This window comes from Lates calcarifer, linkage group LG14 (assembly GCF_001640805.2).
Source record: "Lates calcarifer isolate ASB-BC8 linkage group LG14, TLL_Latcal_v3, whole genome shotgun sequence".
In the NCBI taxonomy this organism is placed as follows: Eukaryota; Metazoa; Chordata; class Actinopteri; family Centropomidae; genus Lates; species Lates calcarifer.
Window position 1 is genome coordinate 6,904,226 of NC_066846.1, and position 18,070 is coordinate 6,922,295.

General features: G+C 37.7%; 2 protein-coding genes and 1 non-coding gene across 3 annotated transcripts; 1 reads left to right on the forward strand and 2 right to left on the reverse strand.

The window, feature by feature from the left end:
• Window positions 1–849: 849 nt before the first annotated feature.
• On the reverse strand, window positions 850–1,066 carry LOC127143278 (small nucleolar RNA U3). The gene has a single exon (XR_007814569.1). It is a non-coding gene; the product is annotated as a small nucleolar RNA U3 (small nucleolar RNA).
• Window positions 1,067–2,666: 1,600 nt separating this feature from the next.
• Window positions 2,667–7,752, forward strand: trmt10b (tRNA methyltransferase 10B). Its single transcript, XM_018705185.2, has 8 exons — window positions 2,667–3,389; window positions 3,567–3,675; window positions 3,817–3,950; window positions 4,093–4,245; window positions 4,420–4,498; window positions 5,533–5,600; window positions 5,775–5,898; window positions 5,978–7,752. Exons 1-8 carry the CDS (start codon window positions 3,270–3,272, stop codon window positions 6,112–6,114), a joined length of 924 nt encoding a protein of 307 aa, XP_018560701.1. The 5' UTR covers window positions 2,667–3,269; the 3' UTR covers window positions 6,115–7,752.
• A 2,431-nt stretch (window positions 7,753–10,183) lies between these two features.
• Window positions 10,184–14,440, reverse strand: cxcl19 (chemokine (C-X-C motif) ligand 19). Its single transcript, XM_018705196.2, has 3 exons — window positions 13,830–14,440; window positions 12,574–12,709; window positions 10,184–10,555 (listed from the first exon to the last, which is right to left on the reverse strand). The coding sequence occupies exons 1-3, from the start codon at window positions 13,912–13,914 to the stop codon at window positions 10,426–10,428; spliced, it is 351 nt and encodes a 116-aa protein (XP_018560712.1). The 5' UTR covers window positions 13,915–14,440; the 3' UTR covers window positions 10,184–10,425.
• Between the last annotated feature and the right edge of the window lie 3,630 nt (window positions 14,441–18,070).

Genomic DNA, 18,070 nt, shown 5'->3' on the forward strand with positions numbered 1-18,070 from the left:
AAAAAAAAGCTCAGCAGACAAGCCCACATTTGTCCTTAAATAAAACAGTGTAGTATTCAAGCCTGAGGAAATAAGGGTACTATTCCACGTGTATCCTTGGCGACAATCCTTAAATAAAAAATCACGCACTAACATTCCCAGTTACGGATAAAATACTTTAGTAAATACGGTAATAAACTTTGACTTATGCTGCGGTTGTTTTCATGCTGCCATCACAACGGAATTTCAATCGGTTTTACGCACAATATCCCTCCCGGATCTTAAATCTTATTATGTAAGTCTTCAGATTAATGTTGTTAGGTAAATTATTTGCAATTTAATCAACGAGTAGAAGTATTAAATCACAAAAAACTGAATCAACAGGGTGTCGGTATGTTTACATCCTACTATAAGAAGAGTAAAAGTAGTTTGTTACAAGATTATTAATAATGGAACCGTGGTGGAGGAAGTATTCACATGGTTTACTCAAATAAAAGTACTACTATCACAATATAAAAGTACTCTATTCCAAAAGTCCTGCAATCAAATATTTACTGAGGTACATGATAGAATAATAAAAACAATAATAGAAGTGTAATCAGCACAGAGTACACAAAAGTACTCATTTAATGCAGGACACTCCTTTGGGGGTTTATGCTATTATTAATGGATTATTATATCTAAACGCAAGGAACATCATAGTGTTTTAGCCGGGGTTAATTTGGGTAGTTTACTGTATTAAACGAATTAAATATGGATAAATGGCACTCTCTGTTTTCACATGAAAACACAGACAGGAGTAAACTAAACATAATATCTCTTCACTTGATACTTAAAATAAACTCGCTTTACATTTGACAGTATTACGCTACCACTCTGATCATACTCCTCCCCTCATTGCCCCCAGAGGAGACAGTGAACGGTCATCAAAAGCGGAGAGCATATGAACTGAATCAAGTCTCTCCACCCGCTTCGCGCTCAGGAAGGAGTATCACCACCTCTTCATCGTGGTTAGCGAGACCATACAGTTTAGAAACACATTTCTCAAGTCAGTAACTATAGAAATGATCCCTGAAAGTATAGTCTTAACGAGCTACTGCACTTTCCCTGGTACTAGTATGAGGAACCTGTGCTCCACTGTCATGGTGCTCACAACCTCACACTGAAAACCATCTATATAGTGTGCGTTTATTAAGACAATCATCACAAATACATCACATTTGAACTACATGAGATTAAAGATACAATATACGTTTGTTATGTTTGGAAATTCTTACATATAAGGACATTTGAAAACGGGTAAAACATTTTCCTAACTGTCACATATTTACACACTGCACTGCTTGAAATACAAAACACAAACTACATGCGACGGCTGATTCAGCAACAAAAGCCTCTTTTAACTGTAAAATAATCTAGAAGTTGTCTTTATTTAGTATACCCACAATGCAGCTTGGTGCACGGCCCTCCTCCGTTATCGCTCATTGGCTGCTGTGATGCTGTAAGGCAGCGTGGTAGCCACAAAGCTAACAACAACGGAGGTGAAACTAATCTTTTTAAAGCAGAGACGTTACACAATCATTACGAGGTAAGCATTTACTGAATGCCCGTGTCACACACTGTAAAATAACATGGGACGAAGAACATGTCACTCGATAAAGGACGAGAAAATTACAATTTGGAGTTAAGGAAAGCTAACTGATGACAGGAAGCGTGTGCGCCACTTCTTTTTACGTTCGTCTGGAAACGATGTTATACGATTGTTCCTGTTCATGACAAAATATCGCGGCATGATTTGAGAGATATTTTCAAAACGTTTTAGATTTATTAATTATGGTCGTTTAAGTCTATGAATACAAGCAGAACATATCTTACAACACAGTGCTACGGCGATGTATTTTTGTAACAGTTATGTTAAAAATTTTTCTTGCTCACTGGAAGTTTTATGTTATAAAACACAGTTGTGCGGTTTCGGTAATGGCTCGTTTCTGCAAATTACAACACAAAGCAAATACACATAGAAAAGTAAAATCTTACCATATAGTTTATACAACAGTTTAAGCAGAGGAAAAACAGGCTGAATTATTGTTAGATTACATTTTTATCATTTATATTGAAACTTCTTTATACACTGTCTAGTTTATTTAGTTATCATATATTGCATTGTTCTTTACCTACAACATTGTTTTTGTGATTTATGCGAAGTGGCTGCTGCAACATTGCAATTATCTTTGGAATTACTTAAGTAATAAATGTGTTTGTCTATTAAAAGTTGTTTTTGAAGACCTACACACTATCAACAGAAATCGTACATTCGCAGACGTTGGACGTAAATTAGCTTAGGGAGGCTAACGGTCTCTTACTCTCACTTTTTTTTTTTTTAACTTGACACATTTTGGAGCCAGCGTGAACATAAGGTTAAGATTTATCTTCGCAGAGATAACATGTTTGAACCACCACTCGCTCTGAAAAGTTGATTTAATTATTTCCTTGATAAAAAAAAAAAACAACCAAACAAAATTCTCACTTTAAGATAGCTAGCTAATGGTATGCTAACAGGCTAATGCTACTGTTAAAAGTTAACTGACCAATTAATAGCTGGCTTAACTTCAAGAGCGCAGCTTCGAAGAAAACACAAAACACATCAAGACATATTAAATTAAAAGAAACAATAGGATTCACTCACCATTCAGCCAGGTAACCACGGTGAAATGCACCTTACACTAGCACGTCTAATTAACTGACAAAGAGTTCATAAAGTCCTTCTCACAGGACTACACCACCCTCTTCTGGTAAATAGGCGAAAATTAAACTATCACACTGTTTGTGATTCAAGATTATCTTTCCAAATATATCAAACAAACGTTAAAATACCAAACAGGCGACTTATGTAGGTTTGAACAAAACATGCAGGTGTGTTTAGTGACCATTTTATCTACAAGGTAGTCCGCCCTCTTGCCCCAAACCCCTCCGCTTTGTTTACGTGGACGTCATAAGTATGCGCCGTTCATATGTTCGCAATCAGGAAGCGACTCCTGCCTCTGCTCAGGCATGTGTTTTTCCTCCTCTTCATTTATATGTTGCTTTTAGGGTATGATTTAGGGTTAGTTTTACAGTAATGATGCTAATATGAGTTTCTAGCCACACGGTCGGGCTCTCTGTTTTTTTGATCTACTCAAACCGAACACTTTTGCCACAAGAACTGCACAAATAGCTGGACATTTACAGAGGAAACTCATATGTTTTAAAAAAACAGGGTCAGTAGAGAGAGAGGATAGCAGCTGACAGAAATGGCAGAGGTGTGTGACATGCAGCTGAATGGAGTATCAGAGGTGATGGAGCTGCTTCACATAGATGTGGAGACTGATGTGGTGGAGGACAAGCCTGGAAGAGAAGATGCACTGTGTTCAGTAAGTTTGTTTATGAAGCCCTCATTTGAAAAAAGCATAATATTTAACATTGCATAGATTTATACACAGTAGCGTTATTTTCACTGGGCATTTGTTTATTATTTTCTTTAAAAATTCTGTAAAATGTAGAAAAAGAAATTGTTGTACACTTGTAACAGTTTTTTGTTTCATAAACAGAGGAATGTGTTGAGGAAGCAGCGAAACTGGGAGAGGCAGCTCGCCGCAAAGAAGAGAAAAAGGAAAGAAGAGAAGCAGAGGAGGAAGATAAACCGTGAGCAAGAGTCAGGTAAAGAACCAGTGAAAATAAATCAAACTGTAATTGTTTTTTTGTTTTTTTTTAGAGAGACTGAAGGTGAAAGTAAAAAGCTTTTCTTTCCCTTCGTTTATAATCAGAGAGCCTGTATTTCCTGTGCTCTTGGTCACGCAGGTGCCTGTGCTGACAGTCCTCTGTTTACCAAACGGGTCATGAAGGCGATCACCAAAGAGCGTTTAGCTGAGGCCCAGTCCACAGGGCTCAAACTCTGTGTTGATCTGAGTATGACTGACTGCATGTCTGACAAGGTAGGTGTTTATAAAAGCCTGTTTCTAAAAAAAAAACCTCTAGGTACCAAAGAGCTGGTTTTGTCTCCCATAATGGTGCAGCAGTTGTACGACTTTCACAAGAGAGACATCTACCTTTATTGTGCGTGTTTGTCTGTTTCAGGAGATAAGCCGGCTGGCTGCCCAGTTAAGAAGGCTGTACGGGTCAAACAAGAAGGCAACTCGACCGTTCCACCTGTTCCTGACAGACCTGAGAGAGGACAGCCGTCTCTACAGAGAGTGCATACGAATGAATGACGGCTTCCTCAACTACATGGTGAGTATTATGTTTTTTTGTTTTTATCAAAATCAGAAAACCTTAGCTGTGCATTAGCTTTAACCTCCAGCTGAAACAACTGAAACATGAGAAGAAGGCCTTAGAACAACTTTGCAGAATTATGAAATAAACATAATGAGCTGCGTGCATCCCTTTTGTCTACTCTACTTTCAGATGGACATAACAGAGGACAGCTGTCTGGACCTTTTTTCCACAGAAGCGATCATCTATCTCTCTCCAGATGCTGAGGAAGGTTCGAGAGATTTGAGTTAATTCACTTCACATTAGAGACAGCTTTGTCAGTGCAACATTTCATCTTTTGGCCAGCAGAGGGAGCCACACAGTCACTTTAATTTGTCCAAAAACAAACCTATTGCTGCTGCCAGTGATAAAGTTGTCTGGATAGTACCTCACTTAATGATACTCTTGCACACAGCGTTGAGAGGAAAAGGGTAATTCCATGTCCATGCACAAAATATGAACAATGGAATGATGTTCTTTTCCAAATGTGGTGGAAGTGTATACTGCCTGTCAATTGTCCTGTGGGCCAACTGTAAATCTTAGAGGGACTGTGGATGTGTAGATACTACAGTTTGTTCCTCTACAGATGTAGCATTGGATTTTCCCAGGAACATCAGGTCCTCCAGTTGACCTCCCAGTCACTTTATTTGTACTGCTGATATGGTCCCTTGGAAAATGTGTGGCGTGGGTGTATTACCACAAGTGGTAAATGTTTGGCATTCAGATGCTAAGTAATACTACTAAAGTACTACAAATACTATACTATATACTATACAAATTAAAAGATTTATTGTGGTTTAGTGCAAAAGACTTTTTAGTGCAGTTTTCAGCAAGCCATAAATTGGCAAATATGAATCTTTATGCAAACCATTTAAGAGATTAAAAACATCTAATACTGTAGAGCAATCCTTGAAATTTTATCTAGCATAAATAGTTCAAACGTAACTTATGGAACTTTGCAGTTTTTGAGCAACCCCCCCCTTTTTTAAAGCGTCCATATGCCAAATACTAAAGAAGCTAGAGGCCAAACATTTTTACACACCAGTTGTTGACACTGACATTACTCACTTGACGTATGGAGAAAATCCAAGATGGTTAGTCAGGAGGCCTCTGTTGATTTGACATGGAATGACCCAAAAACATATGTAAATCAGTTTTCAGAGAAAAGTTACACAATACTATACGCACATTTATATTTGGATATTCAGTGTTAATTTACCTGCCTGAATCTCTTTGATATTATTTTTTTATCTCCTTTTCTTTCAGCTTTGGAAACAGTGGATGCTGACAAGGTGTACATCCTCGGGGGCCTTGTGGATGAAAGCATCCAGAAGGTAGGCATCACATAGCAGCAACTCAAGTCAGCTAATTCAATATGACTGGGTAGATCAGTGCATAATTCACCCTGACCTCTGTTAAGGTCAAATGTCATTGCATCAGTGCATGCGTTATATATAATAAACAGGTATACCACTGGCTGTGCTGATTTTTTTTCCATCTCTCTGCAGAAGCTGAGCTTCTCACGGGCCAGAGAACTGAGCATCCGCACGGCGAGATTGCCCATAGACGAGTACATGGTGAAGAAAAACAACACCAAGAATTTTCACTCAAAAATCCTGGCAATTAATCAGGGTGAGCAATGATTTCTGAGTCATTTGTTTTTTTTACCTCTTTAGTTTGTTATCATTGAAACCTCTCCTTCCATCCACAGTGTTCGACATCTTATTGACTTTCTGTGATACGGGCAGCTGGACAGAAGCCCTGCAGACATGGTTCCCCCAGGGGAAGGGTTACATCATCGCACCAGATGATTCATCACCACTTCCTGCAACACAGACTTTGGATTAATGGCGATACTTTCATTTCATGCTTACAACAGAAGCTCATATGGATGGACAATAAAAAAAAAGACAGTATGTGTTAATTACCTCACTGCCTTGTGAAGGAAAGGTAGCACACTGTTGGTCAACATGTTCTTTACACTGAAACCAAATAATGTTATATTTTGGTGCTGCAGATGATTATTACTTCTCATCTGACTATGACTTAAGGAATTTATATGAACAAAAAGAAGCTTTGGTGACACTTTCTCAGGAGGTATTTTGGTCAGATCCCTGAGGTTTTGTGCTCATGTTGAAGTAAAATAACGATGAAATTACTAGTTTCCAATGTGCCTTACTGTAGAAAATAAGTTCAGAAAACACTATTTTTTAACTCATCACTTCTTCACTTTCTACATAAACCCTTGACATCAAACCATCTTATGATTCACTATTCATTTTAAGTGACTGTCACATACTCTCAGTATGGCTCATCGCAAAGAATGAATTTTGCAACTGCAACTGAAAATGTTAATGTTTTTCCCCTGCTGATGATGCAGGTGTGAATCAGCAACAACCTGCATCACCTCTCCACTACACTGGAAAAGTCTCAGAGAGTTACTCTCTCGTCCTTTCTCTCGTTTTATGTCTTGGCACTGTAGTGAACCTTTCCCTGAGAGCTCTTTGTGACTTATATGATTTATAAGAGGCAGAATGTGGTGGAGTATGTTTATTAAATCTTGTCTTATCTTTTCACAGCATTGCCACACTTTCATACACTGTTAATGTGTGTGCTACAATAACACTTCAGCTTGATAACCCATAACTTTGAGGGTTTTTTTTTGAGGGTTTTGGTTCCTGTTTAAGCACAGCCTGAGCTCTTAAAATCTGAGCCATCTTTCAGCTTCAAAGCTGGTTTTGGCAGAGAAACCAGAGATTAGTATCTCTGTAGTAACTTAATTTGTCCTTTCTGTCATTTTATGCATAATTTTATAGTTTAAAATTCTTAATGTAATTGTCGTAATTTCTCAAAATCACTGAATCACCCTATTGCCCTGCACTCATCTTTTTTTCTCCTTGTCTTTCTGTAAACATGATTAACAACTTAGGGCTATTTAAAATGCAGCCATCTCTATCTCAACCAGAAGACCGGAAAATTAAATTGGCATGCTGCTCTACTTCTCAAACATCTCCACTGGCTATCTGTCAAAAGCCAAAACAGATTTTAAGATTTTAATCCCTCTATCTTAAACCTGCCTGGCCGTGAGTTTTCTTTCACTGGATATACACAACAGGTTTCTCAGGACACAGGACCACTGTCTCTTTTGAATTCCTAGATTTTAATCAACATCTGGTGATATAGCGTTACAGCACTACAACAGCCTGTCCGCTGATATGAGGTTCACGCAGGGATAAACTCGAGGAAGTTTTGCTGAGTTTTTACTCTTTTCCCATTTTCTTTTGCTAACAGTTGTATGTGTTTATGTATTTGTATGAATCCAGGTTTTAACTTGTTTTTATCAATTGTTTTTGAATGGTATTGGTATTATGCTCCAAAAATAAATGTGAAATCAAAACTCTTGTGTAAACCGAATGTAAACGAGGGATTGTGAGAATGTGTGGGGTAAAAGCAACCCTGTAATGCTTTAAGAAATGAAAACCTTTGTATGGACTTTGGATGTTTTTGTGTTAACACAGCACAGTCGTTTCCAAAGGGAATCCTCAAACACCACGAGATTAGGATGAGTTTGATGTTGCTGATAATAATGAAAGCATCACTAAAATATTATTAATCGGCTGTTTCTCCAGGAAAGACTTGCTCAATAACATCAGCAGGGACTGAACTCAGGACTGCTCTCTTTCACCACTTCTCTTCTGGGCCCTAAGGTTAAGCAGTTTGTCAATTATTTCATAGCTCAGCACACTAAGCACCATATTTCACTGTGTGCTACAGATATCCTCAGCCCACTGGAACAGATCGTTTTCTTCCTGTTGTTTTGGACATTTTCAGTACGATTACTTAAAATTGAAAAATTAAATGATGATTTAAAATCAACTTGAATTGGCTCTACTCATCCATAACATTTCCAGATTCTTGTGAAAATGTGCAAAACTTGAAATATAATGCTGATAAATGAGAGTGAGATCAGTATGTATCAGAAGATAAACATACAACACTAAGAACAATAACACTGGTCTCACATCCTTTGAGCTCTTGAGAGATGTCAGAAAGTGAATGCCTAACTATTTGGAAACGGGACCCACCAGTTTGTTAGACCCTGGCCAAAACTCTCAGGTCGTAAGGCTTCGTAAGCCTCACTACACAAAATCCTTAGTATACTTTCCCACAGCACAATGACATGCATCTTCTGTTTTGTTTTTTTTTTTGTTTGTTTGTTTTTTTGGCAGATAGAGCAATCCCACACATCCTGTATACAATATTTTTTGAAATCCAGACAGCTTTGTTAATCACTACTGATACTGCACAAAGGTTTTTTTTATTTATTGGAAATGGATACCCAGAGGACAGAGGCCCAAAGCCAGAAAACATGGTGCTTACAGGGAGACTTGCAGTAGTTAATATTTATTTTATTTCCTCCTGTTTTACACATGCCTCCTGTAATAGAGACTATGTACTTCTGGGAGGCCAAGACAATGTGGTTACTATGAAAGAGGAGAGCTAACCTAAACAGACATCCCCCCCACCCTTTCGCAGCAAACATGATATGTGAATGGTAATTTTTTCCCAGACGCACAGAAGGTGTGTGCCTGAATTTGAGCGAAATGACTCAATGTCTGTGGGCAGGTTTGGGATATTGTTTCACTTTCAACAGTGACAGAGCCTGTAATTTGTCTCTATCTCTTAGAATGACAAGGATGTACCTGTCTGAACAGGTACAACAAAAATCATGGATCATGAACGTCTCTATCAAAGCACACACCAGTAATGATGAGATGTTAAACCAGGTAAAGGAGAGGTTTATCATTTTATTACTGTACTTAAAAGTGTCCTGGTCCACATATTACTTTCATTGAGGATTTTAAAATGAATTTCTCTTAAAAACTGAGACCTGATATTGTCAAGTCCTCAACAGGTACAGTAGTAGATATGTATTCATGTTAGAATATGAAGAGAGATACATGCAATGTCAGCTTAGAAGAAGATTAGGAACATCAAAGTAGACAAAGTAGATCTCAAGGTAGACATAAACAGACATCAACATCCTTTCACAACACCTGGTGTTATGCTGTACTGAATAGATTACTGTAAGTAATAATGGTAATTACAGAGTTATCTAGAAATTTACCACCATGTAGCTGGCTCATATCCAAGCCAAAAGAATTTGAGAAACCACATCATGGCAAATGCACAAAAATCTGGTGGTGCTTGTGCTAAATTTGTGATGTTGATGACTTTACACTGCCACTTGCTTGCATGGTGTCTTTTAGCATATGGTTTATATATTTTTAGCCAGCAGCAGCTTTGCTAGCAATGCAGCTGCAGGGACTACACTGTCAGTCTGTTGGCCGATCCACCACTTTGGTTCTGACTGAAATACCTCAGCTACTATTGGATGGGTTGCCATGAAGTGTTGTACAGCCATTAATGGTCCCCAGAGGTTGAAGAGGGTGTTTTAGAGAGACAGCTATTTGTTTAATTGCCTCAGCATGAACTGTTCTAACTTTTATCTCATTTCTTTTCATCTCCATCACCAGGTTATCACTTTCATTTGTCCAATACTTTGGTTAATGACCAAATACAGTTCAGCCTCATAAAGCCCCTTGCACTCCTGAAGACTCTTGTCTATTTTTTAATGTATTTTGTTGTCTCATAATAAAATCTCGGCGTGTTCTGTGTTTTACTTGGCTGCAAGATCAATCTCCCTCAGGGGACAATAAAGCTGAAGCTGAAATTTATTACAGTTTACCTCAACCATTCAACTATTCAACTATTAAATCAATGTGTTAAAAAAAACAAAAAAAAAAACAACCACACATCCAAAGCCAACTTTAAAATTGAGTGCAAGAAATTATACTTTTTAAATTAGACTTTTCAGTGTGTGGTAGCTCTGTAAATGCAACACTTTAACAAGGAATGATTATTTATGAATGATGTTTATGAAGCTTAATCAGAATCAGTGTCATTGGGAATACAATTCTTAAGAGGAAACACAAAGAAATAAAACGGCAGAAACCATAAAAAAAGAATGTATAAAAATAACAAACCAGATAAAAACATTTGTTATCCTTTAAAGTAAGACAGCATGGCTCATTGTTGCAGGAGAGGTTACTGTTGGCAAGTTTAACTGCAACATGGTTTTAATTTGAATTACCCTATTTAGGCTTGATTCTTTGGAAGTGCTCCTCCCTGCTGATGTAGCTGTTTTTCAAGAACATAGTGGATCAGCTTCTTCACCCAGGAGGACCGAGGATTCAAACAGACCTTCTCCCCGCTTGCCAGCCCAGCTCTGATTAAAAACATTTAACACAGTTACATTCATTGTCAGGAATTTATCTACACTGAGGTTATGAATCCCCAGAGAAACACTTATGGCACTGACAAGCTACCATGAATTTTCTGAGGACTGTTCACATTATTTCAGTTCATTTGATTGTTATATTCGACTATATTCGAAATTTTATCCCAGCACACAACAGTGTAAATGTTGTATCAAATCCAAAGCAAGGTCATTGCACCTTTTGACAACAATGCAGTTCAAATTGCTTCATGTGAGATGGAAAAGGTGTCAAGATATGAGAAACGTAAGGCCATATAAATAAGACTGAAATGAAATATGCCTACAAGACAAAAATGTGTTGTTGCTCACTAAAGATAAAAGCATTGATTAAAGGTCTGTTATATCTTGCTGTATTTTTAAGGTGTTAACCGGCCAGTCTCTTATGTCTCAATGTGGATGTTAAAATTTCAGTCTGACTCCATAACTGCACCAAGAAACACTAAGGTTTGTGGTTTTCAAAGAAGCAGAGAACAGACTTTTAATTGATCGTCTCTCGCTCAGTGACTGTATGAGGTCACAGTCACCTGTGTACCATCTGCATAACTGTGGTAAAATTCTCAGTTGTTTACCATAACACAAAATGGGAGCATGCAGATGTTGAGTAGAGGAGGTCTGTGAAGGGAGCCTTGGGGGAAGTCATTGACATTCAGATGTGCAATTTATGGTTTCCTCAAATTAGTTCCTGTCTTTCAAATGAATTCAAATCAATTTAGCACCAACTCCCATCCTGTTTCCTTGTCTGTCTAGTGACCTGTTGTGGCCGACTGTGGTGAATGTAGCACTGACATTCAGTCATCTAAGACTGAACTTTTGCAACATCAACTATAAAAAATTACCATGTGTAATTTACATGTAAATGTAAATGTAAACGAATCCTCAGTTGAAGCCTCCAAATTCACAGCGATAATAGAGGACACATGCTTACTGTCTTCAATAATAGATATGACCATGACCATAATAATTTCTACATGACTGTATGATTATGATGAGCTCTGATGTTCCTTGGAACTTAATTAAAAACATTAACAGTTTCAAGTTGATGTAACTCTAACTCCTTACAGATATTTGTTAAAACCCAATTTTATTCCCAAAGTAAAAAAAACAAAACAAAATATATATGAAGATGATATTTACAATCCTGGGAAAGTTCTGCACCTTATAATCTTCTAAATCTGTTCTTAGGCATGATAGCAGGTTCATGCTGATTTCTATCAGTTCAGCCATGTCTGTTTTTGTAGTCCTTGTCACACAACATTTGTGATACCTACCCTACTAAATAGACCTATCATTCACAGTACATGGAAACATGCCATTTGGCTGGTGGTGTTGTTTTTATTGGCACCATCAGATAAAATTGCAAAACATACGCTTTCATACTTGTGGTTTCACTGGTGGTCTGTGCAAAGGAAGGAGAGATGGGTGTGCTACGCTACAGCTCCCAAGTTTAAATGAAACCAGAACGATTACAGATATATGGTATGCACCTTAAATCTGCATTGTACTGAATAGTGAGGACATTTGTGCCCACTTTGGTTTCAGTTCATGCTGGTAAATGTAAAAAAGCCACTGATGGAAGAAGATCTGAGACATTTAAGTAAAAACAGAAAGATGCTTGGAAATCCATGGATTAAAATTTAATTGGCCACAGTTTTTATAACAAATAATTCATGTATTATGAAATTTTCAGTGTCAAAAGGGTCCAAAAGCTGAAAAGAAAAAAAAAACATCAATCTAAGTCCTAAGTTTCTTGCCAAAAATATTACATGATGTTTGAAATTCTGGGACCAGAGTTCTGATCCCTACGACCTTTATTTTCTGTTCTCTGCTGTGACCAGAGAGAACATATCCGAACTGATTTCTATCACTTCAACTTTGTCTGTCTTTGTAATCCTCGTTACACAACTACACACTGCCCTCATTGGTAACTATGTTGATTGCTTGATGACTTGTGTGATGAATGCACTTACATGACTTCTGTATCTGGGCAGTGAGGGCCTTCAGGGATGAGCTTGATGCTCTTCAGACTGTCTGGGGGGATGATCCTCGACTCCACTTGCAGGCACCGACAATGTGTGTTGTAGTCCCGACTTATTGGCGGCATACCTGTCATGAACAAACATTCAGTCATAATACAGACTGTGCCAAATTATGCAAACATATAAGTTTGGTTTATCGTCCCCTGCAGAGTTTTTAATAAACCACTTGGGAAACTAAACTCCAGAGAACATTTATTTGGCTGTTGGTTTATCTGGCAGGTCAGAACATCCAGATGTTTTTAATGTTTCACTGGCAGAGGCTTTTATTTCATATTGGTTTGCAAGTTTTGTCAATATTTGCCTGAAATCTAAACCCTTCTCTAATACGTACAATGTTACATCAACCTGCTCTCTTTTGCTCAGTTTACTGAGAATTTTGGTATTGCTTATCATGATAACCCAGATATTGCATGGCTGCTAATTCATGAATCAGATGCTGATGAGCCCACTTTCTAACAAGCACGCTTTCATCACAATCACCAGCCTTGGTATTGCAACATTTCCCCATTTTCCCTCTCAGTCCTCTTCCTGTTCACTACAACTTAAATATGCAAAGTCATGGTAATGGTCAGGTTCTCTGTTCTTGCTGCAGACCAGAAAGTCTGTCTGAGATACAAATACACAGTGAAACAGTCTGTGATCTGTGATCTCTTAGGGCCCATCAGTTGGTCCGTTTTTCAGACTATTCAATTCTAATTATACAAACCACTGAACTTCTTTTTAACCTCTTGTCAAAGTCTGAAAGTTTCCAAAGACACTGAATTTATCCAGCTCAATTACAGAGAGTTGTCTATAAAATTGTATAAAACTATGCATATAGATTTTTTTTTTTTTTTTTTTTTTTTTTACATAAGTGAAACAATTCCAGACTAAACTTTCTGCCATGTTCTTACCTTCCATGCTGCAACTTGTTTGCATTTTAATATCATTTTCCTCTATTATTACATGATTAATATAATGGTTAATTTTCCATTTCCAAGCAAAACAACTCTGCAGAAAATGCGTCAGTATCAGTTATCAGTGCAGTTTCCCAATTTTTCATTACCTTTTGTCAACATCTTCACTTCCCCAACGTCATTTGGCAAAAACCCATATCAAACCATCATTCCAAGCTCCTGAGTTGGGCTTTCCCAAAAATGCATAATTCTTCAGAAACAATCATACTTTATAGCTGATTCAGTTCTTACCATTGATGACAACAATGAGGGCCAGACACATGAAGGTGATGCACAGCTTCATCTTGTTACGGCAGCTGTTTAAGCTCTTGAACATACAGATATCATATAGCTGTTGTGACTCTAAAAATCTAACCCTGCACTCCAGTATTTATATATACAATGATCATGTGCTCCTCATGAAAAGAGCTGTGTGTATGTGTGAATATGTTGGTTTCACTTTGGTGTACTCACATGTGCAGCAGAAGGCAGTCATGGGATGGTGAGTTCAGGGACAGACCACAGGCCCCATTGAGGTTAAGACGACATGCTTGCAGTCAGCGGCCAGAGATATGAATCATACAGACAGAATATGTCTGTCTGGATGGTCAAACCAACAGCTGCAGTTACCATCTGCTTGACATAAGTGTGAAGTATTAAACTTTGTTTCCCCTTTCGCTATCAAACAAGAAACTGATATGATGGTCATCAGATACAGTTTTGTAAACAAGCACAGTTTTACCTGTGGCTACAGTACATATGATACTGTGAAATAGCGTTCTCAGTTGTTAATGGTAGGTTTTATTCCTGGGGGCTTGTTCTGACCTTATACTTAAAGCACAATGTAGTTACTGTGTAATATAGTCCAGTAGTGTTTCTTCTTACAGTTTTCTTTATCTTCTCATTTCTGTTAGTTTGTGGTGTGAATGTGTTTTACTTTGGCTGTTATTCTAGGTGAATTAAAGAATATGTGTACTCACAGAGACTGATCAACTTTCTCTCTACGGAGCATTTTAGCATCTTTCAGCTCATTGTTTTGGGCCCTCAACTTCTCTGTTAGGTTCACTGTCATTACTCTCATCAGCATGTTTTTGGCTAAAATCAGTAAAAAAAAAAAAAAAAAAAAAGATCTAATAGACTTCTGTCAACCATCTGCCCAGGACCAAATGCGACTAGCTGGTGAACATAACGAAGCATTTAGCGGCTAAAAAGCCAGATATCATCCTCAGGAGCTGAGACCAAACAGGACTAACAAGCAAGTGAATACTGGGCTTACATACATTAGGTGAACATTAACACAGTGACAAATGAATGCTAATATTGTTCTGTGTCTCCAGGATGCTCTACTCTACATATACGCCACTGTTTGACTATGCTAATGCTAGCAAACAGTGGCTAACATTACAGTAACAATAGAAATAGTTATATGTATAATATGTAGTAATATGTTGTTTGTTGTGGCCCAAAGAAACTGTTTACATGCATTTTCCATTTCATTTTGCAATGCATTCTGTAGAAAAAAAAAAAAAATCCCAATTTTTAAAGTCCTGCTCATCAGAATGAAAATGAAAAACACTCCAGTTCTGCTTTTCCCTTCATGTGTCATACATTTTACTAATATTTAACCTATGATGTAGTATTACTTTGAAGTTCACAATGTTTAACACCCAGCCTTTCCTTCCCTTTTATTATCGATTTACAGTAACAACCATAATATCCACTCAGCGTACAATTTTGAATTAAGTTAATATGAAGAGACTTAAACTAGAATATCCATCTGTTAATGAATATAACATGAAAATATATGGTTAAACTGTCCACCTCCCTCAGTTCAGTTATAGTTGAAAACAACATTTATGTGAAGGTAGAAATTCCATAATTTGATTAACATCATCATCAACGTCTAGTCAGTTAGGGTTAGGGTTAGTGGTCTAAGATTCATCTGTATTCATGCATAAAGTGTCACGCTGCTGAGCAGTTGAGACAAAAGACAGACAGATAAACAAATAAGCAGACAAAAAGAAACCACATCCACCTTAGCAGTGGTAAAATCTCACATCACCTTTTCAGTGACAATGTGCTCTCTGGTCTGACTTGAGGAACATGGCCCACTTATGACTGAAAGCATGTGTTATGTCTGAATCTGGGCTAAAAGTGGGTCATCATGCAAAGCCTCAAGTCCACATGACTGTAAGAAATGAAATTATGTATTACAGTGTGACTTCGCAAAATTGTCACCTTTTGACAAACAAGCCCAGGGGGACCTTTTATGGGATTTTTACTAACCAAAGGACAACATAACCACAACACTGTACGTACATCCCATTTTGGGCTGATAAGAAGACACTTGAAAAAATAAATAACACCTATGACTAACTGATTTCTGGAAGTCAGAGATGTAAGCACAGCAAAGCCTAAATAGGAAAAGAAAATTTTTGTTTGTGTCTTGTCTCAGTAAAGATAGAAGCCACCTGTGGTGTAGTGATTTATCACTTTGCTTATTCTTCCTCAGAGGAAGAAAGAAAGAAAACTTAACTAAGTGGTCCTTGTAGTGGGTAGACTGAGTGTTCAAAACATCAGCCATTCATTTTCTGTGTTTGCTCTCTGTTTGCAGGTCACAGCCCTCTCCAGGAGCTGCTGCCTGAAGGTTACGTCAAGCTGCCTGAAGACTCACTTGTATTTTCTTCTGCTCCCCTGTCTTTCATAAGAAGAAACACTAACTGTTCCCCCTCTTCTCATTATGACATTGCTTTGGGATTCAGGTTTTAAAGATAAACATGTTATTGTTTGTGTGAGCTGATGAACACTGCTTTGTCAGCAATAGACCTTCACATCCACTGACAAGTACTAATGAAAGAGATGAAGGTCAGCTGTGTATGAAACAGCATGTGAATGAGTGAAAAAGAAAATAATTTACACTAAAATAACAGAATCATCCATCCAATACAAGTACGTCAAATTCATATCAGAGGTGGGGGCTCAGCTACCCATCAGTGGTGCTCCTAGCCTGCATGGTTCCCTGGGCGAATCCCGCTTTTCATGTGTGTCAGAAGACTGTTAAAAATTTCTGTCTGGCCTGAAATGTTTTAGAACAATATATCGTTGGCTGTTTGTATAGGTTTACAAAAACATCTGACATATCGACGGATACTTATGTAAAAACACACAGAACAGAACTGAACAGAACCTGAACTGCTGGTGACTGCTGGGGTGGAGTATAAAATGACAGCCAAATCGGACAGAGTCTAGGCACAAGCTGGTGGTACGTCTAGTCACTGATTTCACTGTGTTTGCCTTTTACAAGTTGTTCTCATAATTCATCAAATATATCCAACTCACTGTGGAAAACCTGCACAGCTGTTCTGTGCTTTTTTTTTTTTATAGAAAAATATGTCAGACTGTTTTGGAAACCTGTATACACACAGTCAGCCAAAGACATGTTATTCTAAACATTTCAGGCCAGAAAAATGGGTGATGAGTTCAGGTGTATGTCGGAAAGGTTACACATGGAATACAAGCTAGATCAACACTTGGAGAGATCACATATTCTATCTATTTTCTGTTTAGAAACATAGACATGAGAATAAAAACTTGAGCCACCGTATTGCCAGGGGAGTGAAAAGAGGTGAAATATGAAAGATAAAATGACCTATAAAGGCTTTACTTCTTCTACAATAACAAACTGGACTAAACTAATGACTAACAACTTTCTTAAAACTATAGTGTTGGTGTAGGTGCACATATGGAAATGTGTGGAGGTTAAGGGTTGTGGGGGGCCTGGAGCCAAATCTCAGCTCACATTGGGCAAGAGGTGAGGTACACCCTGAACAAATTGTCAGTTATTTAATTCATATAAAAAAGCTGACTAAACCAATAAGAATCACAAGCTCCCCTTCTTTTACAGAACATAAAATCTCTTGTTCTCATTCTTGAGAACTTTTGAACGAGAAGTTCTCAAATGTTTTTAAATCAGTCATAATACTGTAGTGGCTATAATAAACATTTAACTTAGTCCTTATCATAGTGATAAAATCTTTCTGAAATACAGTCAGCTGATCTGTCCATCTTTTCCTTGCTGCTGAGGTGAACAGCCTTCTTAGCCTGACCCAGGAGGAAGTTTAAAAGGTTTACTCTTACTTTCTGACTTTATTTGTAGCATGACTGAACACGTGTTTGGTGAAAAAAATCACTCCATACAAACGGGAACAGACAACCCTGCTGCAATCCAAGAAACCTTTCAACCATAGCCACAAAAACATTCACAGCAACAGAACTGTGTAAAAAGCTCCTGAGGTTATCTTAAATCTTTTGACCAAAACTATTCCTCCTGCGTCACAAAGATGCATGAGTTCTGATACACTGTGTTTTAAAAACAAGCAAAAAAAGTCAAGAAACAAGCTCTCTATGAGAAAGCTCTCTGCATCATTGAGCGTTAAAAGACCTATAATAACAGACAATGATGTGAAGGTTTGGCAGCACAGCTCACATTAATA

Excerpts from the sequence above, each read along its gene's own strand:
- trmt10b (XM_018705185.2), top strand. The coding sequence starts at position 3,270 with ATGGCAGAGGTGTGTGACATGCAGCTGAATGGAGTATCAGAGGTGATG. Across the intron at positions 5,601-5,774 it reads TGGATGAAAGCATCCAGAAG|AAGCTGAGCTTCTCACGGGC; the intron begins GTAGGCATCACA and ends ATCTCTCTGCAG. Across the intron at positions 5,899-5,977 it reads AATCCTGGCAATTAATCAGG|TGTTCGACATCTTATTGACT; the intron begins GTGAGCAATGAT and ends TTCCATCCACAG.
- cxcl19 (XM_018705196.2), bottom strand. The coding sequence starts at position 13,914 with ATGTTCAAGAGCTTAAACAGCTGCCGTAACAAGATGAAGCTGTGCATC. Across the intron at positions 12,710-13,829 it reads CCTCATTGTTGTCATCAATG|GTATGCCGCCAATAAGTCGG; the intron begins GTAAGAACTGAA and ends TGTTCATGACAG. Across the intron at positions 10,556-12,573 it reads TGCCCAGATACAGAAGTCAT|AGCTGGGCTGGCAAGCGGGG; the intron begins GTAAGTGCATTC and ends GTTTTTAATCAG.